The sequence below is a fragment of the Eptesicus fuscus genome, chromosome 7 (genome assembly GCF_027574615.1).
Source record: "Eptesicus fuscus isolate TK198812 chromosome 7, DD_ASM_mEF_20220401, whole genome shotgun sequence".
Lineage (NCBI taxonomy): Eukaryota > Metazoa > Chordata > Mammalia > Chiroptera > Vespertilionidae > Eptesicus > Eptesicus fuscus.
The window spans coordinates 104,047,914-104,072,566 of NC_072479.1; the positions used below are offsets into that span (position 1 = coordinate 104,047,914).

The window sequence follows — 24,653 nt, forward strand, 5'->3', positions numbered from 1 at the left end:
GGTCTGGGTTCGATTCCCAGTCAGGGCACATGCCTGGATTGTGGGCTCGATCCCCAGTAGGGGGCGTGCAGGAGGCAGCTAACTGATGATTCTCTCTCATCATTGATGTTTCTCTCTCTCTCTCACTCTCCCTTCCTCTCTGAAATCAATAAAAATATTTTTTAAAAAGAGAGGGGACACACTTGGGCCCCCAATCTCCCTCCTAACAGGAGCAGCCTGTTCCTGGAGGCCGTGTTGGTGGAACAGTCCGCATGTCCACGGTGTGGTACCTGGGCAGGTGTGTGAGGGCCGTGTGTGAGGTGTGCGGGTGGGTCACAGGCGGAGGCGGGAGGACTGCAGGAAGGGACATGTGTACTCCACCGAGGACCCCAGCGAGGCCCCTTCAGCCCTGCAGTGTGAGCTGCTGGCCAGGAGGGGAGGGCGGGCACTCCGAGCCCAGCCTCACGGCTGCCTGGCCCTCTCTGTTGACTGCCTCAGGGGAAGACGAACGTCCTGGAAGGACCACGACTTTGAGATGCAGCCACGTGGAGCTCCAGGGCCTGGACCCTCCTTCTCCCAAGGCAACCTGCTGGGGCGCCCTGCCCACCCCTCAAGGCTCCCCGGAAGGGTGTCCCCTCTCATCCCTGTCCTCAGGAAGACCGTCCGTCTGGATGCCTTCTCGCAAAGCTACATCCCACAGGCTCCCGGCCGGCCAGGTCTCGGAGCCCGGGCCCGGAGCGTGCTCCCGCAGGAGACGGGCAACAGCCTCGGGCCCAGGAAGCTCAGCTCCATCTCCTTAACGCTCCGGCCCAACAGCCAGGCCTGGGAAGAGGTGCCCACCCTGGGCAAGAAGGCTGCTGCCCATGGAAGAGGGACGATGCCCACTGCAGAGTCACCATCTCTGATCCTGGTGCCAGGGGGCAGGGTTCACTCTGAGGGCCCAGGGAACCCAGGGCTGGCCAAACCCAGCAGGATGCCCGTGATGGAGAAGCCCCTGGTGAGTTCCCACCTGGCCCTCCCCTTCCAACCCCGGCTGGCCCAGGATCCACCAGGCCCTGCAGGCCCAGGCCCAGCGGGCCAGAGGCACCCTGTCCCCGCGGCTGCCCAAGTGCCTGCCAGAGCTTCCCCAGGAAGAGGCAGGCCCAGGCCCAGGGGTACCCTGCGACCCCGGCTGCATCTCCAAAGGACCATCCCTACCATGGCGCCGGCGAGGGCCATGGATTTGGTGACTCTGGACACAATGGGAGGCACAGTCAGACATTCAGCCACTATGGCCACCAACAGCCCCAGCCTGGCTGTCAACTTAGCCACATCAAACACACCCAGACTGGACACAGGCACAGAGTTCCCTGCTCTGGATGCCAAACGGGGCACAGCCACAGAATTGGCTACAGAAGGCACAGCCAAGCAGGGCCTGGGCACGGATCCGGTAACGCCAGACCCAGACAAGCTGGGCAAAGCCATAGCCACAGCAGACACAGCCAAGCCATATACAACTACAGGGGCCACAGCCAAGGATTTGGCAACCCCAGACCCGGTCAAGTTGGGCACAGCCAGTCCAGACAGAGTCCTGGCTTTGGACAGAGCGGATCCAGCCAGGCGGGACATAACTACGGGTTCTCCTGCTTTGCACACAAGCAAGCTGGGCATACGCATGGGTTCCGTTGTGCCGGCCCCCCTAAACCCGGCCATTGGAGAGACCACACTTAACAGTGCCATTCACCTGACCACATTGGACACTACCACCTACCCACCGATGTCAAGCAGAGGCAGAGACTCAGCCCTGGGACATGCTACAGCAGATGCTGCCACAGACCCGGCCAGAAAAACCAAAGGTAAATGCACAGCACTTGGCTGGGATGCACTGGGCTACTGGGGGGAGGGGGGAAGGGACAGGACGGAGGTGGGAGAGTCTGGAGACAGATTACACTTGGATAGGTGGGAAAGTGGGGTGGACTCTAAAGTCAGAGTCAAATGCACTGGGGCGGGAGGGGGGGGGGCGGGGAGACAGGGTTGCAGGGCAGACCACAGGGGATGCACCAGGAGCCGGGTCCCAACCTGCCAGTCAGAATCAGGCTGAGGGAAGTCACCAGCAGGGAGGTTTACGGGGTAACTTGTGGAGGATCCATTGTGCCGAGTCCTTCCTTTAGCATCTTCCAGGGGAGGAGGGGGGGAGGGCGGCGGTGTAGGTGTTCCCAGGAGCTGGGTAATCAGGTGATTTATAGGTGAGCGCAGCTTTGAAGCAAACCAGCACGTCAATAAGTGGTGATTGACAGTTGTCACTGTGGCGTTCCTCCAGCTGTGAACAGGGACCTCCCCTGAGGCCTTCAGGGTTATTCGGGGCCAGCCTTTCAGGCAGACACCTGTTGCTTAAAGGCGCCTCACCTGGAATCCTCCCTTCCCTTTAGTCCTGAAAGGTGAGCTGGGAACTTGCACACATGGAAGTCCTACGCAGCAGGGCAATAGGTCAACACGAGCAGAGACCGCCACTGGGTCTCAGAGAGGCTGTGACATGCTCACAGTCATGAGCTGGCTGGTGGCAGTGAGTTAAGGGGGAACGCAGATGCTGGAATTCTGCTTCGGGCCATCTCATTCCCAACATTCCCAAGGCGCAGGGAGTCTGGATCTGGCGGATGCTGGGGAGGCACCCGTCCAACAGGCTCCCTGGGCTTCGGGTGCCAGACCCCTTCCCGTCACGCTGCACACTGGGTCTGGGGGAGCTCACCCAGCTTCAGTCTCCAGCCTCCCTCCGCGCCCGCAGCACTCGCTCCGCCTTCAGCCCCGCCCTCTCTCCTGAAGGGCAGGCGGCCAGGCCTGCTGGGCCCCTCTAGCCGGACGGCAGCCTTTTCTTCCAGAGCTACCTCCTGCCCTGCCTGGTCCCGCTCTCACCCAGAAACCTGGGTGTCCTCCTCCCGCCCCATCCAGTCTATTCCCAACGCTGTAGATTTACCACTGCTCCCCGCCCCCCCAAAAAACTGTCTGCCCCGCCTCTCCCTCGGTGTCGGTCCTGCCCTGCCACAGCCCCGCCCCCAGGGCGCTCCCTGCTGCTCACAGCGGCCACTCGGACTCCTGTGATGGCAGCGCTCACAGCTTAACAGGCTTCCCTTCAAGTCCAGCTCCGTAACCTGCTTCCAAGGCTGCGAACTCCCCGGCCTCTGAGCTCCATGTCCGCCTGGAGGTTCCCTGCGTCACTGCACCTGGGGGCGCTGAGCCCTGAGCCTCCACCCACACCGCGCAGCTCCCACCGCCGGCTCCTCACTCTGCCGCCCCCTCCGCAGAGCGCCCTTCCTTCTCCCCTCCCGCCTCCTCCCCTTCCGTCCAGGCCCTCGCTGCCTCCAAGAGGTCCTCCGCACGCCCTTCCTCAGGGTGCCCCCTCCATGCCCCACGGAACCCCGGGCATCCCCACCCCTGCATCAGGACAGTCCAGCTTTCTGTCTCCCCTCCCAGACCCGAGCCTTGGAGGACAGCGATGGTCACCCTCCTCCCGTCCCCCGGGGCCTGGCGCCGTGCTGGCATCAGTGCTGCTCGAATGCACAGCAGACTTTTCTGATGGGAAAATTAAGGCGCAGGGAAGTTCCCGAGCAGCGCAAGGTCACAGGCCCACCATCCCGGAGCCAGCCTGGAACCGGGGCCCCTGACTCAGAACCGCGGGCAGATCCGCGCCGACCCAGCGCCAGGTCCCAACCACCGCGTGACTCACGCGCGCGCCCCGCCGCCGCGGCCGCCACCGGTCCCTGCGCCGCCCGCCCCGCCCCAGCCCGGAGAGTAAGAGGCGGGAGCCGAGTCCAGGGAGGGGACCGGGGCCGGGATGCGGGCACTTTCCTGGGGCCGGCATCCCGAGCCTGCGAGTACAGCGCCCCCGGGTGCCTCCCGGGCCGCCTGCAGCCGGGGGCCCGCTCCCGCGTGCGGAGGCGCGGGGAGCGGGTGCCGGCGCGGGTGCGGTGGGCGGGGGAGGGGCTCTCGGCGGGGCCGGCGGGTCACGTGGTGCGGGTGGCAGCGGCGGCGGCGGCAGCGGCGGCGGCGGCAGCGGTGCGCGCGGGCAGGGGCAGCGCGGCGCCGAGAGAGCGGAGCGAGGTCCCGGGCGGGCGGGCGCGGCGGCACGGGGCGCAGGGGCAGCGCGGCCGGGCGCGGGCCGGGCGGGTGGGCAGAGCGCGCGGAGGGGCGAGGCCCGGCCGCAGGGGCGGCTCGGCCCGGGAGGAGCCCGCGCCCCGCTCAGCCTTGCAGCCCCGCGCCCTGAGCATCTCCCGGGAGGAACGGAGACAAAGGAGGATTCATGTCCAAAGGTAGGGCCTCTGGCCCGGCCACCGGCGCGCGCCGGGAAGAGGTTACGGCCCCCAAAAGCCCGGCTGGAGGTGCTACCAGGGGGAGGGGGGCTGCGCCGAGGAGCCCACGCGCGGTGACATATGCACGGGCACACGCACACACGGTGCACACACCCCGAGATAGACATTCCCGGAGAAATCCACCCACGGGAACGCGGGAGGCGCCGAGACCCTCCGACACACAAGTGGGGACCCAGATGCGCACAGCACGCCCCGCACTGGAGCACACCAAGACACGCACACACATGCACGCCACGCACAGGTATCAGGCCACCTGCACCAGATGCAGACCTGTGCGCTCACGCACAGACGACCCCTCCCCCCACACACCGCGGGCACCAGCTGGTGGTCTCCCGGGGAACCCGCTGGCCTCCAGAGAGCTGGGGTGGGGGAAGGGGGCACCCAGGGCCCTTCGCTCCTGCGAATAGGAAAGGACTAAGATAGCTTTTGTGATTCTTTTTCCGAGAGTGGGGGCTGGAGATGGGGTGGACTGGAATTGGCCTCTGCGGGTGCGGGTGCGGGTGCGGGTGGGGTCTGGGGAAGATCTTAAGCTCAGGAAGGAAGGAAGAGCCTCCCTACCCCCCACCCCACGAAGCGGAGGAGGCAGGTGCTCTTCCGGAAGGTCTCCTCCCCCTGCTGCCACCTTCCCAATTGAGGGGTGGGGTCCCCGTGCCAGACAAAGACAAAGCCACTCATTTGCCTGTAACGGAAAGCACCAGGTGCGCGCTGGGCAGGTGACGGAGGTGCTGTTTCTGGGGGGACTCAGAACGGAGTCAGGTGAACAACGCCTCTCCCGCCAGCGCGGATGGGGCAGGTGGCTCCTGGCAGGGGGTGCCGCAGGCAGATTCTCCTCCTCCGGGGCCCCTGGGACAGCTGGGAGCCTAGGCGGGGCTCCAAGGACCGTGGAGGCAGGGTGGCCTGCTTGAGCTATGTCCTGCTGTGACCCGGGCCTGAGCTCCACTCACCCTTGTTGTGGGGGAGGAAGCAGGTCTTGTACAGAGTCTACCCCTGGCCTGTGACCCACACACAGAGCCCGTGGCTGGCTGGGCGTCATCTGCTCCGCTAGAGGAGCTTCTGAGGGAGGAGAAAAGTGACACCTGACTCGCAGTGAGGCACTCATTCATTCATCATTCATTCATTCATTCATTCATTCATTCATTGCTGAGGACCTGTGTTATGCTAGGGACATTGGGGCACAGCGATGAGTATTTGCCCTGCACCCTGGAGGTCTTTGTGTACTTGTCAGGTACTCTCAGCAGAGAGTGGGCCCTCGGGGGCAATGACCTTGTCTGGGGTCCCAAAGTGTCCTTGACATTTAGTCTAGGGCTCGGCTGGAGTAGGCTCCCATCTGACAGCATGGGAAACGGCCTGGCGGGGATGGCTGGAATGCGTGATGCATGAACGAGTGGATGAGATGCGTACCGGGTGGGCTGAGGCAGCACAGAAGGGCGTCTGTACCCGGCGGGGGCGCAGCGGCGCTCCCGAGGGGTAGCCCTTGAGCTGACGGGGAAAGAGCAGGAATCGGCCAGCGGCTCAGTGGGCAGGTCCTTCAGCAAAGGCTGTGACACAGTGACGGCCCGGCCTTCCCAGTACTCATGGCTGGTGGTGGTTAGCATGTAACTGATGTGTAACTGGCATGTGTTGGGGGGACTTGCCAGCAGGTGCTCTTCACAGTGACACAGTAGGTGTTGGTGGGTACTTGCTGGGAGAAGGAAGGGGATGTCTGCTCACGTGGTGGCCCTGCCGCAGCCCCGAGGAGTTGCTGGGAATCTGGTCGGCGGGCCCCTCCTCGCAGCCAGGGTCTGTCTTCGGGGAATGCCCTTTTAGGAAGGTGCATTGACGGGCCAGGGCTAAGCAGACCACGGTGAGGACACCCACTTTATAAGGACACTTAGAAAAACTCCCATAAATAAGTGCAAGACTCACTTTCCAGGGTGTGAAATGGACTGCTCCCCCGGATCTCTCACAGCACAGGCTGAGGAGACCAGAGGGGCTCAGCTGAGAGGCACAAGGGAGTGGAAAGGGCTGCGTGTGAGCAGCCGGGCAGGAAAAATGCGCCTTGGCCCCAGCGCAGGGGTGCTGACTGGGAGCCACGTGTGGAGACTGGGGCACAGGCCGGGCCTGAGAGTCAGCTGCTGCGGGGCTGAGCCCATCTCTCGGCCAGCCGCCTGGCGAGCACCAGCTTCCTGGGAAGCAGGAGGGAGCCCAGCCAGGCCCTGGGGAGGCCCCGGAGCTTTGTCAGAGTTGGCTGTGTCTGAGAGTGACAAGGAAAGAACATTTTCCCATTGGGAGAGAGAGTCTTGCCAGGACCCAGGGAAGGACCAGGTGGTGGGGGATGAGAACAGACTCCTGGCTGGGTGTGGGGTACAGGAGGGCAGAGCTCCCATCCTCTTGCCCCCTGGCCCACCGGCTGTTCCATCAGCCCCCCTCCCCGGAAGCCTGAGCCTGCGGGGCGGGACCATCGGATTCTAGAATGGCAAACCGGAAGGGGTGCTGGAGCGAGCGTAGCGTCCAGTTAGCATCTGGATCCCTCCCTTGGACACGTGCTTTCACACGCACCACTTCACCGCCCCTCTGACAAGCCAGTGAACTTGAAAGTGGGAGGGGCAAGAGTGGCTGGAACTGGGAGGCGCTGTATGGGTGCTTCCAGGCATCATAGCTCATGTAATGCTCACCACAGCCTTAACCATGACCCTGAGCACTTTACAGACCAGGAAGTGGGCTCCTGGGGCAGGTGCCTCGCCCAAGCCCACAGAGCTGGCGAGTAGCTGAGCCAAGCTCTTCCCGCGTCACCACACACACCCCATCTTCTGGATGGGGAAATGGGGCTCCTGTCCGAAACCTAGCCTGGTGGACAGTGGTCCGATGGGGAAACGCCCAGGACCTGCCAGCCCCAGCGGGACGGGCGCCTCTCCCCACTGGAGCAGGGCTGTCCTCAGCGCCCCCTCTCTGCCACCCGCCATCCCAAGAACACACTGCGCCACCTCAGGCACGTGACTGCCCCTCCCTGGGTCTCCTCCTCTCCCTGCTGGTCAAAAGGGGAGACCTATTCTTCCCACAGATTCAAAACTCTAGGGAGGAGGGTGCCTGGGGCTCCTCAGGGCATAGACACCCTGATTTGCAGCGGTGCCCATGGAACAGAGGGCACGAGGCTGGGAGACAGGACTGACGCTCACTCTGCAGGGGGCTGGCGCTGTTGGCTTCTAAAGGACAAAGCTGCTGCGGTCCGTGGCAGGTGTCAGTTAAGTGAAGTCCAGCGTCCTAACTGGTCTTGGCCCTTTATTTGGGGAGGCAGGACTCAGGCAGGAACAACCCCAGATGTCTCTTAGACCAGGGGCTCTCCCCTCGGGCCACGCTGCCCCCGGGGACACTCGGCAGTGTCTAAATGGACCCTGGTTGTCACTCCTGGGGGGCTGTTCCATGTAGTAGAGGCCAGGGATGCCACTGAACATCCTACAAGGCGCAGGACAGCCCCCCGCAATAATCATCCTGCCCCAAATGGTCAGTGGTGCCAAGAGGACAGACCCCTGGGTCAGACCCCCAGATGTGGTGCTTCGGAGCGCGAGTGCGCGGGAGGCGGCCCCGGCAGCTGGAGAAGGGGCCTGGCCCAGACTCCGCACCGGACTTGCTCTGTGCCCTTAGGCAAGTCCTTTCCTCCAGGCCTCAGTTTCCTCGGGTGTGAAATGGACCCGCAGCGGATGACATCGAAGGCCCCTTCCAGTGCCCGCTCCGTGTGACCCGTATCGGTGAACAGCACTGCGGCTTCCGTGTGGCCTCCGCAGCCCACGCTCCCACCTTGGCTTTGCAGGGCTCCCAGAGACCAGGACGGACGCAGCCATGTCAGAGCTGGTGCCCGAGCCCAGGCCTAAGCCGGCAGTGCCCATGAAGCCCGTCAGCATCAACGCCAACCTGCTGGGCTACATCGGCATCGACACCATCATCGAGCAGATGCGGAAGAAGACCATGAAGACCGGGTTCGACTTCAACATCATGGTCGTCGGTATGGAAGGCCGCGGGGGGCCCCGGAGGCCCGGGTGGGGGTAGCACGGAGGATCCCGTTTCTGTCCCGGGGATGACCTCGGCCCTGGCTTCTGTAGGATGAGCTCCTTCTCGGAGGGAAGATTTCACTGCTGATCACAGAGGCTGACCCCCTCCTCCCCTTCAGGCTCGCTGACCTGGGGCGGGGAGCTGTGGGGGGTGGTCAGCCAGGCCCATCACCAGCTGGTGGACATCGGCAGCCGTTAGCCATGGTCAGCCTGCTTCCAGGGGTGTGCACGGGGGCTCATCAGTGTCCTCCCCCACCTTCGAGAGCCGGGGGAGGATCCGATGGAGGGTGGTCTCATTCCTGACCTTTAGTCGTGCTTTAAAGCTTAGGGGCTCTGAGCGGTCGCTAAGTAGTGTCACCAGGTCACAGGGCGATCTCAGTGAGGTACTCAGTCAGTTGCTGGGCTTCATCCTTCTTCCTTTGTGTCCTGATCCAATCGATCAAGTCCTGTGGGTTTTAGTTGTAACTCTCTCTCAAGTCTGCCTACTTCTCCCCATCGCCACTGCTGCCTCCCTGGCCGAGCCAGCCTCTCACCTGGCCCGCCACGGCCACCTGACTCAGTGCTGCTCAGAGTGGTTGCTAGTATGGCCCCGATGTGTGCTGGGCCAGAGTGCGAACATCTGGAAAACCGTGCTAATGTAAACACCGGCTAAACTGAACAGTGTACTTAGCGACATAGTTGACGTACTTTCTGGTGCAAACTTCTTCCCTCAAGAACCAGTAACAACTGGTTCACGGACCCTGGCTGCAAGCCACACTTTGAGGGGCATTGACCCCCTCCTGTCTCCCTTCCTGTTCAATCCATCGTCCACCAGAATCCGAATAATTTTTCCAACTGCGAGACTCATCAAGCCACCCATCAGCATGGTAAGTGTAAGGGTTTGAACTGCGAGGCTGGCCTGGTACTGCCTCTCCACACTTCTCTTACCACCTCCATGTAGCCTTCTACTCACAAGGGACAGTCCTCCGGGACGTTCTTGCCATACTCTTCCCTACCTCTGAGCCTTTGCACATGCTGTTCCCTCTGTCTAGAAACCCCTTCCGGCTTCTCATGGGTCATTCAAAGTCACTCTTCAGCTTTCGGCTTAGTCATCGCTTCTTCCTGGAAGTCCTCCTGGATCGCAGAGAGACTGGATTAGATTCCCTTCCCTTGGCTGTTGTAACATCCTGTGGTTATCGCGTTCGTAGTGGTCCTGGCAACATATTGTAATTGTCTGCGTATGTTTTGGTCTCTCTCACACTAAGGGGGTCCACTCTGTCTCCAACTCCAGCACAGCCCTCGGCACACAGGAATACCTAGTGAACAAACGACCTTAGAGGACGTCCGGGCGTGAATGGCGAGTGCAAGACGTGTGGGCCAGCTCTGTCCCCAGCAGCGCCACGGCAGACACTGCTGCTGAGTCCTGGCGCGTGTGCAGGCTGAGCCCAGGTGTAGCCTCTTTACCATACGGGTCTTGGTGGCTACCACCAGTCGATCAGCTGGAATGAGAAATGCAGCTTATTGGTGTTTGCCATCCTGGTCTCCTTCAGTCCCTTCCCTCCCATCACGTTATCAGTAAGGACACTAGAGGGGCAACCACGGCCGTCCCTAAGCACCCAGGAAACACAACAGCTGGGTCTGGAACTCGGGCTCTTGCCCCTGATCTCGAGCAGGAACGCCGACTCCCATCCGCCTGACTCTTCCGGAAGCCCGTTAAGATGCCGGTTCTGAAAATGCCAGGGCTGGGGGCCTGGGCTCCTGCGTTTCCTCCCAGCTCCAGGCGGTGCTGCGGCCACTCATGGGGGCAGGGCTTGCTGTGACCCTTGTGCGCGTTAGGATTTGAGAAGCACTGCTCAGACCAGGCACTTAAAAGGTTTCACATGCCTTTTGGTTGTGGAGCGCCTTTTCATTTGCACCCCGGAACGAAATCTGGAGACCTGTGCGTGTAAACGGGCAAAGGGGTGCCAGCGGGAAGGAGCGGAGGTGCGGGGCGGGCCCTGCCCCTGCCCACCCAGCTTCTTCCTCCTCTGGCAGGGCCCTCTCGGGCACTTCTCTCCATGAGATGCTAACCCTGCGCCATGGTGAAGGGTGGCTATGGGCCAGGAGGCCCCGTCTTGCATTTATGAGTGAGGTCGCCTTGCACATCTGTTACGTTAGGTGGGGCTCAATCTCTCCAGCACCCCTTCGGCGGGGATTGAAGGTGGCTCTGTTGTGGGATTTGCGGGGCTGAAGGAAGGCCGGGTGTGAAAGTGCGCACACACTGAGGCTGTATCGGTGCCAAGCAATTCCGCCATGACTTTTTGTATTAGTGAAGACGAGAAAGTTAAGCAAAAACACACACAAGTGCAGAGGTGGGCTCATTTTCTGACGGTCCTGGGGCTCCAGGAAGGAGCGTGTGGGCTCTACAGGTTGGCCCCAGGCCTTCTCCGCACACGGGAAACCATCCCCCCCAGTCTGCAATCCCCGCTCAGCCCCTCCTTCCCCGTCAAACAGGGCGTGGCCAGCTCCAGAATTCTGCAAACTCCTGGGAGAGAGAATGGGGCTCCGGACGCGGCCGTGGGGGACCCTGCCTTCTCACCCCCCTGTCTTGCTCAGGTCAGAGTGGACTGGGCAAGTCAACGCTGGTCAACACGCTCTTCAAATCCCAAGTGAGTCGCAAGTCCTCCAGCTGGAGCCGCGAGGAGAAGATCCCCAAGACCGTGGAGATCAAGGCTGTGGGGCACGGTGAGGGCGGGTGGGGACCCGGGGCATTGGCCAGAGGGGCCTCTGCCAGGGAGGCGGGAGAATGGGGCTTAGTGGGGAGTGAGGCAAATGAAAGGCAACCTGGACACAGAATAGAATTAAGCCCTAAACTGTATGGAGCCAACTCCTCAGACTGCAAGGCCAGAGCGCGGAGGAGGAGGGATTAGAAAGGGGAGCAGTGGGGCTCAGGCTGGACCCTAAGGCCAGCGTGGGATGTGGACAGGCAGAAGGAAGTAGGGAGGGATTGCAGGTGCAGGGAACAGCATGAACGAAGGCGTGGAGGTGAGGAAGTCGCCGAACTTGACTCTTCCAATGGTTGGTCATAAGAAGGAAGGAGCCCGGTCTCCCTGGCTGGGGTCTCCCTGGCGGGGGGGGGGGGGGGGGGGGGGGAGCGTGCAGCAGGAGTCCTGCGCCAGCTGGAGGAGTCACCCCCTGGTGCCTTTTCTGCTCGCCCCCCAGTGATAGAGGAAGGCGGTGTCAAAATGAAGCTGACCGTCATCGACACGCCTGGCTTTGGAGACCAGATCAACAATGAAAACTGGTACGTGTCTGCCTGTGCGCTCTCTGCCCTAAGGACCACAGGGCGGCGCTGGATGCGGTGCAGGCGCATCCACGTTGAGAACCATCTGCGCCAGCCCTCCACGCTGAGGGCTCCGTGTCTCCCTGGAGGATGGGAGAGGGGGTTGTAAGGAGGCGAGGGCAGAGGTCCGGAGGGGGGCTGGGCGAGGGGGTGGAGGGGACAGAGCAGAGGGAATTTTGGCGGAGGGATGGCCTGGAGGTGGCGGTGGGGCGGGCAGACGGAACAAGGGGACCTGGGCGCAAACCCAGGCTGTGCTGGGGCGGCTGCAGGCTGCTTGGCCTGGACAGGGGAGGGTGAGTGAGGAGCAGGAGGGAGGGGAGCGGCCATGAGGAGAGAGCCTCTGGGATCCACAGAGCAAAGCTGCAGTCTGCGAACCACCAAGAAGGGATGAGGGCGCTGCCCGGACGCAGATGGAAGGTTCCAGGCAGAAGTTTGCTTTCAGATAGGGACGGAGACCATGTGCTCCTGCAGGGAGCCGGGCCCTGCCGCTGACAGGCAGGGCCACCGAACAAGGCAGCTTAGAACAACCTTAGAGAAGTGACGGGTGCCCTCTGCTCTGGTTCACGCATGCTCCTTGATGCAGAGAAGTAATGACAGTGGCCGTGGTCATGACAGTGAGTCGTCGCCGTGACTGAGTACTTCTGCGTGCCACGGCTACGTTCCCCACTGCACAGCCTTTCTTTCTGAGCCTGCCTGCACCCCGCCGGTCACTCGTGAGAAATACGCAGGAGAAAGCAGCCCCAGAAAGGGCCAGCGCCCCCTCCAGACCCCCCGGCTGAGAAGGAAGGGAGCTGGGGAAAGTGTGTGGTGCTTTCTGGGGTGCGGCGGGGTCTGCAGGCTCCACAGCTGGGGAGAGGGCCAGGTCCCCGTGGGAGCGCCTGCCTTGCTAAGAAGGGAAGCCATGGGGGGCCGAGGGAGAATGGTCAGCGGGCACTCTAGCCCCCCAGGGGAAGTAGGAAATGCGACGCGTGAGGGCCCATGCCCACGATGAGCTCCTTCTGGGACGTGCATCTGCCGCTTCCCCCCGCAGCTGGGAGCCCATTGAGAAGTACATCAACGAGCAGTACGAGAAGTTCCTGAAGGAGGAGGTGAACATCGCCAGGAAGAAGCGCATCCCGGACACTCGTGTCCACTGCTGCCTCTACTTCATCTCCCCCACGGGACACTCGTATGTACCTGCCCCACCCCCACCGCGGGGCCCGGCTCTGCTTGGCACCTCCTGTGCCTGTTCTGTAATCGATAATCAATACCTGGACTCAGCTGGGGAGAGCCAGATGGGCCCCATATAGTCACGGCCCCATGATTCCCCACACGTTCCCCACGCACGTTTGGCTTCCTTGCCGGGAGAGTAAAGCTGGCCAGCACCAGCCCCGACGCTGCCCACTGGTATTCTGGCACCGTGGCACGATTGTGCCTGTGGAGAGAAGTTGGTCTATGTGAGCAGATGGCTCCTGTGTGTGTGTGTGTGTGTGTGTGTGTGTTAATCCTCACCCGAGGATATTTTCCCATAAAATCAATGAGAGAGTGGGAGAGAGGGAGGGGATCAGAGAGAGAGAGAGAGAGAGAGAGAGAGAGAGATTTTTGAAACATCAATGTGAAAGGAAAACATCAATTGGTTGCCTCCCGCACATGCCCCTAACCAGGCCGGGGTTCGAAACTGCAACCTGGGCCCTAGCTGGTTGGGCTCAGTGGATAGAGCATCAGTCTGTGGGTCCTGGGTTTGATTCCAGTCAAGGGCACATGCCCAGGTTGCAGGCTCGATCCCCAGTGTGGGGCGTGCAGGAGGCAGCTGGTCAATGATTCTCTCTCATCATTGATGTTTCTATCTTTCTCTCCTTCTCCCTTCCTCTCTGAAATCAATAAAAATATATTTTAAAAAAGAAAAAGAAACAAAACAAAAAAAGAAAGAAAGGAAGAAACTGCAACCTAGGGAGGTGCCCTTGGCTAGGAATCGAACCTGAGACCCTTTGGTGCACGGGCTGATGTTTTAACCGCTAAGCACACTGGCCAGGGCAGAGGGCTCCTTATTCATTCAGTAGATGCCTGCTTTGCACAAGGCTGGGGTGGGGGCAGCTAGAACGGTGAAGTGGGGGGCGGGGCAGGGCTACTGGATTGGGGCTGGTGTTTTGGGTGGGGAGTGGGATCCAGATGTAGGCATTTGGAGGGTGTCTAGAAATGAGGCTGGCAACAAGCAGGGCATGCTGGGAACTCTGGCTGTGCATGGCAGGTGGGGCTGCCTGGAAGGGAGGGGCCGGCAGAGGATGGAGGACCACGTGGGCAAGCAGACAACCTTCCTGTTGGGGGAGGTCTCATAACATCACTAAGCCCAGCCGCTGGGCCAGAGTTCATTCTGGAGAGGTTGGCCCGAGCAAGGCAGGCCCCAAATTTTGGAGGAACAGGGTACTCAGCGGGTTCCATGATGGGGCCCAGGGATTCAATAAAGTGGTTAGCTTTATCCCTCCCTGGAACCTGGGCTCAGGGTGCAAGGCAGCAGACAGCCTGACTTAGTAAGCCCCCTGGACTAAAAACTGGGGCCAGATGGGGGCCCTGGGGTCTGGAGGGAGCTGGGTCCTTAGCCAGGGGAGGGGCAAGGCCCCGTTGACCGCCCGCAGGACAAAGTGGGGCTGAGAGGAGGCCTGTAGGAACAAGATACACACAAATAACCATGACACAGGCCCTGCGGGTGGGGTGACTCCATAGCTGTTCCAGGTCAGAGAAGATGCCATGAGGGTGGTTTGAGGGGGCTTTGGGAGGGGCAGGACTCGAAGAGCAGGGCAGACGGTGGACCGTGTGTGGGCGGAGTCAGGGCTTGCTCTGTAGATGGTGAGACAGTGGTTGTGTGTGGGGAGAGAGAGCAGCGTCTTGGCCTCAGCCAGGTTCCCAGTCCTCCTGTCCTGTGGCTGCGTGGGGGAGGGCCAGGTGGCCTGACACTCTCCCTTCCCTGGCCCCAGCTTGCGACCGCTTGACCTGGAGTTCATGAAACACCTCAGCAAAGTGGTGAACATCATCCCCGTCATAGCCAAGGCTGACACCATGACGCTGGAGGAGAAGTCCGAGTTCAAGCAGAGGGTGAGACGGCCCCTCCTCCCCCCTCCCCCACCCCAGCCTTTCCCTCCTCCGGGTCAAGCCTCTCCCCTCCTCCACTATTACATCCGCTCCCCCCACTTCCACCCCGCTCCTACTGAGTCATGAAAGACACTGGCAGACAGTGTCTGGGGACCATGGTGAAGAGAAGTTAGTGACTCTTCTGGCTGCCTCGTCCCCACCCTCCAACTTACCCCTAAAGACTACTGAATACATAACTCACACGAACCTGAGAAACCACTCCTCATGTTAGGTGCTCGAAGGACTGGAGTGATCAATAAGGCTCTCTAGTCCTTATGGTGTCTTCTATAAACTCCTATGTGAGAAGCATCCAGGTGGGGATGGGGGTGGGGGGGGGGTGGGGGAGGCGAGAGAAGTATAGACAGTTGCTGCCTCCAAGTAGACCACCGAAGAGGTCCTGGATAGCTTCCTGGGGGCAAACAGAGAGGCTTGGGGCGGGGACTCCCTTCCTCCCTGCAAACAGGAATAGGACACGTGGTGGCATGAGCGCTGCCCTGTGAAATCTGTACTCAGCGGTGATGCTTATCAAAGTCCGAACCTCACAGACCCTGAGATGAGCAAGTTACACCCCCAGACTATTCCTCATCTCAGGCTGAGCTCCGGTAATTGTACGCCTGGGGTTCACACCTGTTCAGGATCATCCTGCTGCCCAGGCCTCCGAGTCCAGAGACGTGTGGATTCTCAAGGCTGTGTTCATCCTTCAGTGTGTGCACGCACATGCACACACACACACACACACACACACACACACACACGCACACGCGCGCGCGCGCGCGCCCCTCCCATTATCCTGGCACTTGGCTACCTGGCTTCTCTTCCTCACCTCTAGGTTCGCAAGGAGCTTGAAGTGCATGGCATTGAATTCTACCCACAGAAGGAATTTGATGAAGATTTGGAGGACAAGACGGAGAATGACAAAATCCGGGTGGGTGCCTGGGGCCCCGCTCCCATAGATGCCCCTGGGTGCCTGTGGGATGTGTATCACATGCTGCCTCTGGCTTCCCACCTACTTTCCCTCCCATTCTCCCTACCTCACCTGCCTGACCCAGACCAGCAGTGACAGGGAGAGGATGAGGACTAGGGGCCTCGGCCAGGACAGCGCGTCCTGCATCCAGAGCCGCTGTTCCCATCATCCCCACACCACACAGCAGCCCCTCCCCCCCACGGGGCTCAGCAAAACAGAGCCCTGCCTCAGTTTCCCCCTCTACAAAATGCAGAGGTCAGACCAAGTGAGTGGCTTATAGGTGTGTTTTTTTTTTTCTCTTGAAAGAACCCTTTAAAGAAATTAAATGCCAGACAGAACTCCAATATACAAACACAAAACCAGAGCTGCTTTGGCTAAGTGATGCAGGCACAGAGCCTTCTCAGCAGGCCCCGAGGTGTCTCCTGGGAAGCCTAGGGCTTCAGGGAACCTGCTTATAAGCCACCAGCCTGTGTGATTTCTAAGGTCTCTCAGTTCGAACCCTCTGCAACCTGGGGCTCTGCCTCGGAGTCCTGGGGTCTAGTCTGGCCTTTTCTGCTAACCCACTGTCACCCGGGACAAACCACTCACGTGCGTTGGTCTTGGGTCTCCTCCTCTGGCAGGTGTGGGCAAGCTACTAAAAGGCCCTTATCTGACGCAGAGGAGACAGGCAGTTGGTCAGTTAATTGACGAAATCATTTAAAAGATGCACACAAATCATGTTTTTAAATAGTTATTTTACTAAATCACTAAGTAAACATTCTCCTCTTCTTGGAGACTAAGTTTACTCCTCATGCAGAAGCAACTCACCTTTACCTAATTTTTCTAAAACATTCAACTTAATTTTCAGAGAAACAGTTCTCTACACACATAGACCCTCGGCTTCTATAATAGTTAATTTATCCAGTCATGACAGCGAGCACACATCAGGCATATGCATGTGGGAACAAACAGCTGCATCCGGTGAGCATGCAACCCACGTGGCAGAGCAGAGCGGCCTCCACACCAGAAAGTGGCCTCCCGGCTGACGTGGGCCTCTGCCCGTAGGTTTCATGGGAGACCGTGTGAAAGCATGTTCCTTTGGCTGTCCGCTGGGTGGCTGTCCATCCTAGCTAGCTCACAGGGCTGTTCAAGATCAAACCAAACGTGGACAGCGCTCTGAAAAGTCCCAAGCATTCTCCTGTTGAAGGAAAGCGATTACTGAGGCTGACCAGTGAGGCTGGGTGCAGTCCGGGTTGGATCCAGGACTTGGGACTCCCAGCCCAGTGCCCTTTAAAAAAATATATATATGATTGATTTCAGAGAGGAAGGGAGAGGGGAGATAGAAACGTCAATGATGAGGGAGAATCCCCTTCTGGGGATCGAGCCCGCAACCCAGGCATGTTCCCTGCCCAGGAATCAAACCCTGACCTCCTGGTTCCTAAGTCGATGCTCAACCACTGAGCCACACTGGCTGGGCTCCAGTGCTCTTTTGAAATGACAAGAGCCTTGCCCTTGCCATCAGTGGGGCCACTGAATGAACCTCAGAAGTGTGCAGTTCAAGGTTGGGGGCCGGATGCCATCCTGCCCTCGGAGGCCCAGATGGCAGAGGACGACGGGCGCGTGTGTCTGGTTTGTCAGCAGGAGAGCATGCCCTTTGCCGTGGTGGGAAGTGACAAGGAATACCAAGTGAACGGCAAGCGGGTCCTCGGCAGGAAGACGCCCTGGGGGATCATTGAAGGTAATCCAATGCACCTTTTTGAAGAACCGGCTGCTGGCCAGTTATGCTTATTTATTATGCATGTCTAGGTCAAGGCACTGTGCTAGGACGTAAGACAGAAAGAGTGCCAGGCAGACTCTGCGGTAAGGAGCTTACAGTCTAATTGAGAAACGAGACTCCCAAGGCAGGAAGCAATAAGACTGATTTAGCACCTGTCTGGGAGGCACCGACTCACATGTCAAAGGTCTTCAGACCGTGGGGAGATGAATAAGGACTGGAAACACCAGAGAAAGGCTTTCGCATGAAAGCTGATGTGACCTGACAAATTGCTGAAGGGCTGTGCAGATGTTGCCATTTTCGTTTTATTAGGAGTGGATGTGACCTTGAGAAGGTCATAACGATTCTGAAAGTTTTCAAAGAATTGCTTCAGTGATCTCATTCAATATGATAATCCTCTAGGGCAGTGGTTCTCAACCTTTCTGATGCCGCGACCCTTTAATACAGTTCCTCATGTTGTGGTGACCCCCCAACCATAAAATTATTTTCGTTGCTACTTCATAACCGTAATTTTGCTACTGTTATGAATTGTAATGTAAATATCTGTGTTTTCTGATGGTCTTAGGCGACTCTGCTAGCGGTTCTCAACCTGTGGGTCGCGACAGTAGCAAAATTACAGTTATGAAGTAGCAACGAAAATAATGTTATGGTTGGGGGTCACCACAACATGAGGAACTGTATTAAAGGGTCGCGGCATCAGAAAGGTTGAGAACCACTGCGTCTAGTGCATAGGCGATGCTCCAACCAACTGAGCCACACCAGCCAGGGCAGGGTAGATGTCTTAATCCTCTTCTGCTCCCACACTCGTTGGCAAGTGATTTGCAAATAGTAGGCACTCGATTTATGTTGAATTAGGTTTATCATGTAGCGCATGACCTTTTTTAAGATGGCTCGGTTGTTATTTTCTATGTGTCACTGTCTTCCAGTCTGATTATAAGCTCCTTAAGGATAGGAACTGTGTCTTAGACCTTGGGCAGCTTTCTTAGGCTCCCTGTGTATTTGCTTCCTTTTCTATAAAATGGGGCATGTAATAGTCCCTGCCAGTGTTATTCCACCGAGTCCAGAACAGTATTGGGCCATTGTAGCTGCTTAATAAATGTTTGTTCCGTGAATGAAATCGAGTGCACTGAAGGGCCAAGATAGGCCGACCTCTGACGGCCAGTCACTGTCCGTGGCTCTCTCTTAACTGCCTCCATGTCCTGAACAGAAGCGCACCTGCTGGGTTGCTGCGTCAGGGAAATGACCACCTGTTTTGCTTTGTTTCATTTTGTTCTGTTCACAGTGGAAAACCTCCACCACTGTGAGTTTGCCCTGCTTCGAGACTTTGTCATCAGGTAAGATGAACCCCTGCCCTCGATGGCAGGTTTCATGATTTGGGGTCAGGAGGCCATCTGTTCAGACCCAGGGCCTCAGTCTCCAGGTCTCTCTGACGTGCCGTCTGCCCGGGTTCCAGGCCCCCTCCTGAAGCACAAGGGGCGGAAGAGGCAGCGCTGGCTCTCCGAGTCAGTCCCAGTGGGTCCAGGCCATGGAAGGGAAGTGTTAACCCTGGATGGGGTCACCTCTTCCTCCTCCCACCCCTAATCGCATCCCTCTCTCTCCTCACCTGTGTCCCTCAGGACTCACCTCCAGGACCTCAAGGAAGTGACACACAACATCCACTATGAGACCTACAGGGCCAAGCGGCTCAATGACAACGGAGGCCTCCCTCCGGTGAGCGTGGACACAGAGGGAAGCCACGACAGTAACCCATGACGACCCTTTCTCTACATCATCACACATCCCCACTTCTCCACACACACATCCCAGTACCACCACCAACCACCTTCTTCCTTTCTACTCTGTCCCACAGGCCTGTCTGGTATTCGTGGAGCATTTTGTCTACAGCATGTGTGCGCTTGTGTGTGTGTGTTTCTGTGTGTGTGTGTGTGAGAGAGAGAGAGAGAGAGAGAGAGAGAGAGTGTGTGTGCCTGTTCAGGGGTGAGGTATTTTCACTGCCCTCCCTGGAAAGTCCCTTGTAAGTTTGGTTTCTCCATGGCTGTCCATTATCTGTCTCCTTTCCTTGTGTCCCAGAACCAAGCCGTGTGCCTCACTCAAGAGGTCTGGCGAGGTTTCACTTAAAAATGAGGGTGCAGGTGAGCCACAGGTAACTCTTTCTTATCTCTGAACCTGCCCGCACACTGGGTCTGCGGAGATTCTCCGAGAGGACAGGCAGCAGAGCTAGGCCTGGGAGGGGCCGAGGAGTTCGGGCTTACCCCTGCCTGGAGGCCAGGTGGTCAGTGTAAGGCCAGGACTTCCTGGGAAAAAGGAAGGTCAGGGGGCAGCAGAGAAGTAGGCCAAGCTGGGCGCCTGCAAGAATTAGTGCCTGGAAGTGGAGATGAGAACTCTAGCCTTTGGTCTGTGTTGCATTCACCGTCCAAGAGCTACTGCCTGTCCCTGTCGCAGCCTGCTGTTTTCCACATGTCACACTCGTCTCAGCTCCCATGTTCTCTCTTTCTCTCCTTTTCCCTCATTTCTTCATCCTGCTCCTCCCTCACTTCTTTAATTTCCTTGTAGACTAATCCACTTCAGCTACATTTCTATATTTAGAATTTATGCCCAGTCTACTTCCAAAAATGACTTAGGCCACCTTAAAATAAAATCACAGCTGGAAGCACGGGACGGTACAAACTGGGACTACGAGAGTGAGATCCATAGAGGGGAATGGGAACGCGTTTGTGCAGGCGAGCGCCAAGCCTGACGCTGAGCTTGTGGGCAGCGCGGGCAAAGGGCGAGGCACAGTGAGGTCTGTGCTTTCCAGTGTCTGGTTAAAGAAGCACGCAGCTGGTCAAGTGTGACACGGTTTTTAGGCATTAAGTTCCAGAAGAACTGAGTCTAAAGAAGTATCAATAACAAAATACTAGTACAATATTTGTCTTTCTTGATAGTTTGGCTTCAGAGACAAATTTAAAATTTTATTTTATTGATTTCAGAGAGAGGAAGGGAGAGGGAGAGAGAGAAACATCAATGAGAGAGAAACATTGATTAGCTGCCTCCTGCACGTCCCCTACTGGGGATCCAGCCTGCAACCTGAGCATGTCCCCTGACCAGGAATCCAACCGTGACCTCCTGGTGCATGGGACGACGCTCAACCAACTGGGCCACACCAGCCAGTCCAGAGACAAATTTTAAATGACACCTTCTTTCTCTCCATTAGGAATCTTCCTCCTTAAAGCTGGCTTCTCTGTTGCTTCCTTCTTCTCATATGAACTTGACCCCCTCTTCCCTCCTCTGTACTCACTTTTGTGCTGAAGCTAATTGCATTTTGGTTTGTCTGTCTTTCTCTGCTGCTTTCCCCTGTTCCCGCCCCTGACACCTGTAGACATTCCCAGTGACACCCACAATCATACATTTAGCCTTTTCTTGCCTCTCCTTCCAGCCCTGTATTTATTAATGCGTATACATCCCATTTGTTTTACAAACAAGCTACTCCTCCTTTAGTCAGTGAGGCGGCTAAAATGTGAGGGGCTGGGGAAACAATATAGCCTTAGGCAAGGGAAATCACCGAGGGACAGTTCACAGTGACCTCACGCAACCTCCTGGTCCATGTCCTGGTCCACCCTAGGTGTTCTGCAGGGCCCCTGCGAACCCCAGCATTTACAGTCCCTTTTCACTCAGGTGCTAGGAAAACACAAAGACTTAAGACCAAGAGTCAGTGCACCAGGTGAAAGAGGTGGGAGATCGATCGCCAATGACCCAAAACCTATGGCCTCAATCTTTCCTGGAGGCTCTTTACAAATCCAGCCCACATCCTCCCTTACCCACAAAGTTATTCCAGTGGAGGCACCTGTCAGGATAAAACAGCAATAGGGTTAGAGCCCAGAGGTTGCTGCATTTCAACTAAAGAGGGATCCCGGGCTTATCCAGTGAGCAGTCCTGTGCAGAAATGTGGGACTAGACCCCTAGGCCTATCAGGGAATATCTAAGGGTGGAGGGTGGGCATTGAAGAGGCTGAATAGGAAATGTGGCGTGGTGCCCCTAAACCATGATCTCAGCCTCCCTGGAGAAGCTGTTTTATATGTCTGGTGTCCACACCCTCAACCGTTCTCAACCCCCTGCAGGGAGAAGGCCTCCTGGGCTCTGTCCTTCCACCCGTGCCAGCCACCCCCTGCCCCACTGCTGAATGAAGGCCATTTCAAGCGCTGCTTCTCCCTCCATTCCTCTCAGCTGTTATTGCTGCAGGGCCATGACCTTTTAAGGGCTGTGTTTGTCCAGCCCACCTCCACAGCCCTTCTCTCTCTCAGGCCCTCAGCAGGTGGGAGGGGCCAGCCGCTTTAGGACAGTCGCCTTCTCCATTTATCCAAACACCCCTCTCCTCCCAGTGGAATGGAGCTCTCGACAGCACTGCCCTCCTCCATCGTCTGTGTCAGCTGGTCCCAGCCCATCTATAGGGTGAAAGAACTCATCAAGAGCTTCTTCTGCCCTTGCAAACCCATACCAGCTACTTGTTACCATCTCCAAGGGACATGGCATTGCTCCCTGTCCATCTGCATGAGCTACTCTTGGCTTCCTTAAAGGGTCAAGAAAGCCATTTTTCTGCTTGTCAGATTCATTGATGTCAGCTGTGTGAACCCTGATGTGGGACAAGGGTGTCTCCTTCATTGCTTAAAACTTATAAGGATGGGTCACTACAGATGTGGGGGAGTAAGGGCTAGGATCGCTCCTTTAAAAATCACCACTTGTGGCTGGCCCAGAGTGTGGTTACACACACTCCCCACCCCATAATGCAGCCACTTAGGAAGAGTGGTTTTCCGAAGAGACATTTCTGGGTTGACTCCCTTATCCTCAACCTTAAAAAACAAACAAACTAAACACAGACAAAAAACTCCAGATCCCCAGAAGATGTGAACTCTAGGAAGAAAAAAAAGCACCCATCTGTCTACTTAGCAATAAGAAGGATCTCTTCCCACCCACATTGACTATCCCTACCCCCCACCCAGTTAATGTGAGTAATGACTCAGTCTGGCCACAGTTGGTCACTGTAGGCTAGTGGAAAATACCCAATGGAGGGCAAAGGCCCTCCTCAGATGCATGAATGTTTGCGAATGTCGGCTGCCACTGCCCCACACACTGTGTCTTTATGGAACCTCTCCCTGCCCGCCCCTCCCCATCTCCACCTGGACACAACTTGCTCAAAGGCTGGTGACTTGTGGGCCATTCATCTACAACCAAGTCCTGATGGAGCAAGAGGCCCAAGCCTAGGGGATGCAAGAACGACCCATTTCTTAAATGTTACTGGTCCCAGCCAACCTTTTGGTGACATTATGGTTAAATTTCCCAATTGAAAACAAGCCAATGACACTCAAACTGGTTGTGTAAATGTTGCTAGACTTTATGTGTTGTACAACTAAACATTGCTGTTTGAACAATAACTGCCTGGCCTGTGTCTTATTTGTGCTCCACTCCTTGGCCAAACAGATATTACATCATCTCACCCATGTGTGGAGGGTGAGACAGGGACTGTCTTAATAAGAAGTAGCCACAGAAATTAAAGATAGAAATCATTTTGTCTGGTCAGTTCATCTTTAGTTGGACCCCAGTCATTATTCCCTGGGATTTTGTATCCAAAATAAGTGATGAAACTCTCACTCTTGATCTTGAGGGATGCATTGCATAGCCTGCTTCCTTCAATGAAAACAATGTTTTGTTTTCATTCAGCTAATTTTTCTAGCTTTTCCCCTCCTTTTTCCGGAAGGCATAAAAACCAAGTCTGTCAAAGGAATGAACCCATCTTGCCTAGAGACTTGCCTACTTTACAATAAATACTTTTAAGAGTTAAGAATTTAAAAAATTAAATTTAAATCACTAGCTTGTCTCTTTTTTGAACTTAAACCCATCCCGCCTCTCTTTGAGGTGTATCCTCTCCTTTGTAACCAGCAAATAGCACAACTCTCACCTGTATATTATTTCTCTAAATTTGGACATGATGGGTCCATACGTGCGATTGTGTTGGGGATGTCAATATTCTGTAAGGTGAGTGCAAGGTACAGATGAACAGTGAGGGGTCAAGACTGGAGGAAGACAAGTTCGGAGGCTGGCTCTTGGGAGTCATTCAGGTCAAATGATGAGGGCCAGAACTGGAGTGCGTCGCTCTGCCTGGATGGGGAGAAGTGTGAAGATTTGAGTGATAGAGCAGTTTTTCCAACTTAAGATATCACTAGAAGAAACCTAAGAGTTCTTCTAGTCCAATGCCTTCATTCGCATATGGAAACGTAAGTCCAGAGAGCGTAATTATCTTGTCTGAAGTTGCACACTTAAGTACCAATGCAAGAAGGAGACTAGATCTCAATTATTGTTCCACTGCTTCACACCATTCCTATTGTACTTCATTTATTCTCATGGTCTTGTACTTAAAATATATATATATATATTTCTGAAATCAGAATACAACTTACAACCGATGACATGTCAGTTTACTTGGCAACTTTTTTCCTTAGTGGTACGTTTAAATATGGTGCATCTTATAACTGACAGAATATTAAATTTGATGAAATACAGTAATCCAGAGGTTAACGTCCTTTCTCTTTGAAGCCCTCTGGTGCTATTTGTGATGTTTAAAGGAAATAAGAATATGTACAGCGTTTTAGTCTTCAAAGCAATTCTGTGTGATGTATCTCGCCGGGTCTCCACAACCGCCCTCTGGAGGTGGCAGGGCAGGTACGATGGACGACGCAGGCTCTCTCCACCTTGGAGCAGGCGCGGACACCCCTTTGACTTCCTGACCAGCTCACGCATCCTGTTCTGTAGGCCACGTCCTAAGAAACCGGCTCTGATTCCAGGCTTTCTCTGGTGGGAAAAAGTTTCCACCTTAGAAGCGAGATACCATTCTGGATCCTTTCTCCAAAGGGCAGAAGCTTCCTGACCCGGACCAGGGAGGACTGAGGAAACGCCTGCTTTTAACTTTGATTTCCTGTCAGGATCGGTTCAAGTTCGTGCTGATGATGCAGTGGCGGAGCAGGCAGGTGAAGGTCACGAAGGCCACTCACCCCTCCATGCCCTGGGGGCAGAGTCAACTCCCTGGACCCGCCTCCTTCCCTGTTGGGCGGGGTGTCTCACCTCTGATTCCACCTGGGCCTCCACCACTGCGGCTCACTAGGCCAGCCGCCCCGCTCACTCCTTGTCTTTGCGCCATAATCGCCACCCTCCG

General features: G+C 56.9%; 1 protein-coding gene and 1 long non-coding RNA gene across 2 annotated transcripts; one reads left to right on the plus strand and one right to left on the minus strand.

Moving 5' to 3' along the window:
* The first annotated feature begins 1,724 nt into the window (after positions 1 to 1,724).
* On the plus strand, positions 1,725 to 23,596 carry SEPTIN3 (septin 3). The gene is made up of 11 exons (XM_054719584.1): positions 1,725 to 1,814; positions 8,110 to 8,301; positions 10,922 to 11,050; positions 11,528 to 11,609; positions 12,679 to 12,816; positions 14,600 to 14,717; positions 15,583 to 15,678; positions 17,338 to 17,434; positions 18,753 to 18,804; positions 19,087 to 19,180; positions 21,568 to 23,596. Exons 1-11 carry the CDS (start codon positions 1,736 to 1,738, stop codon positions 21,631 to 21,633), a joined length of 1,143 nt encoding a protein of 380 aa, XP_054575559.1. The 5' UTR covers positions 1,725 to 1,735; the 3' UTR covers positions 21,634 to 23,596.
* Positions 23,597 to 23,819: 223 nt separating this feature from the next.
* LOC129149861 (uncharacterized) lies at positions 23,820 to 24,643 on the minus strand. Its single transcript, XR_008556676.1, has 2 exons — positions 24,563 to 24,643; positions 23,820 to 24,292 (listed from the first exon to the last, which is right to left on the minus strand). It is a non-coding gene; the product is annotated as an uncharacterized LOC129149861 (long non-coding RNA).
* Positions 24,644 to 24,653: the final 10 nt, after the last annotated feature.